The sequence below is a fragment of the Impatiens glandulifera genome, chromosome 1 (assembly GCF_907164915.1).
Source record: "Impatiens glandulifera chromosome 1, dImpGla2.1, whole genome shotgun sequence".
Classification (NCBI taxonomy): domain Eukaryota; kingdom Viridiplantae; phylum Streptophyta; class Magnoliopsida; order Ericales; family Balsaminaceae; genus Impatiens; species Impatiens glandulifera.
This window is the reverse complement of record NC_061862.1, coordinates 42,052,910-42,054,536: the sequence shown is the minus strand read 5'-3', so window position 1 is coordinate 42,054,536 and position 1,627 is coordinate 42,052,910. Positions and strand designations below refer to the sequence as shown.

At 44.8% G+C, this 1,627-nt stretch overlaps 1 protein-coding gene across 1 annotated transcript; it reads left to right on the top strand.

The window, feature by feature from the left end:
- The first annotated feature begins 283 nt into the window (after positions 1 to 283).
- LOC124925769 (leucine-rich repeat extensin-like protein 6) lies at positions 284 to 1,627 on the top strand. The gene has a single exon (XM_047465858.1). It carries the CDS (start codon positions 302 to 304, stop codon positions 1,625 to 1,627), a length of 1,326 nt encoding a protein of 441 aa, XP_047321814.1. The 5' UTR covers positions 284 to 301.

Below are 1,627 nucleotides of genomic sequence, written 5' to 3'. Positions count from 1 at the left end.
TTCTTAGTTAGAATGAACCTAAGACAATTAGAAGAAAAAAAATGAAAAAATGATTAACCACTTTCCAAATTATTCAAATTAAATAGTCTTCCTACTTTTAAGTACCAATGAACTATAATTAATGAGATATGGTCAAGGCTTCCATACCCAAATTAATTTGATAAAATCACTTATTGCATATGATTATAAGATGATTAAATAACTTGTTGATATAACATAATCTAAATTAATCATCACTCAATCATTACAACCCGTTTATATATGAGCTCCCCATGATCAAACATGAAACATCCAACTCAATATGATGATCTTTGCCATTAGGTTTAGGGTTTACACTCTCTGTCTACTCTCCTTCTTCCCATCTCTCTCCCTTCAACAAACACCTCTCCCAAACCCTAGACTCCAAAATGCCTTCTTTGCCCTCCAAGCATGGAAGCATGCCATCACTTCAGATCCCAATGGTTTCACCTCTAACTGGTGCGGCCCACATGTCTGCAACTACACCGGAATCTACTGTGCACCCGCCCCAGACGATTCCTATCTCACCACCGTCGCCGGCGTAGACCTTAATCATGCTGCTATCTCTGGTTACCTCCCGGAGGAACTTGGCCTCCTCTCCGACCTTTCTCTGTTCCATATCAACTCAAATTATTTCTACGGTACCCTGCCTGAAAGTTTCAAAAATCTTCACCGTCTTTTCGAACTAGATTTGAGTAATAATCAGTTCACCGGAGAGTTCCCATCCGTTGTACTCTGTCTCCCATCAATAAAGTATCTCGATATCAGGTTCAATTACTTCTATGGAGATGTTCCTTCAGAACTTTTCGATATTCATCTTGATGCACTCTTCATCAACAACAACAATTTCCAATTCTCGATTCCTTCCAATTTCGGGAATTCCCCTGTTTCGGCGGTGGTTTTAGCGAATAATAATCTAAATGGGTGTTTACCGGCGAGTTTGTTGAAAATGGGGGGTACACTTAACGAGCTTGTTATAATAAATTCCGGTTTGATGGGTTGTTTGCCGCCGGAGATTGGGTTGTTGAATCAATTGACGGTGTTTGATGTTAGTAATAATGAGTTGGTTGGGAATTTACCGGAGGAAATGATGGGAATGAGAAATTTGGAACAATTGAACGTGGGGAACAATAGGTTTTCAGGGGAGATTCCGGCTGGGATTTGTTCGTTGCCACGGCTTGAGAATTTTACTTATTCTGATAATTATTTCTGCTCTGAACCGGCTGTTTGTTTAAGTTTGAAAAAGAAGGATGATAGAGGGAATTGCATTTTTGGCCGACCGTTTCAACGCTCGTACGATGAATGCATGTCGGTTTATTCGTATCCTGTAGATTGCAGCGGTTGTTCCCCCAGAAGTCCGCCGCCTCCTCCACCGCCACCACCTCCTCCTCCACCGCCTCCACCGCCACCACCACCGCCACCTCCACCCCCTCCACCTCCGCCACCTCCACCTCCGCCACCGCCTCCACCCCCTCCACCTCCACCACCGCCGCCACCTCCACCACCGCCGCCACCTCCTCCTCCTCCACCTCCACCTCCACCTCCACCTCCACCTCCACCTCCCCCGCCGCCACCGCCACCTCACTCATATTATTACTATTATCCATGA

Bases quoted from the DNA above. Each gene is read 5' to 3' on its own strand.
- LOC124925769 (XM_047465858.1), top strand. From the start codon at position 302: ATGATGATCTTTGCCATTAGGTTTAGGGTTTACACTCTCTGTCTACTC.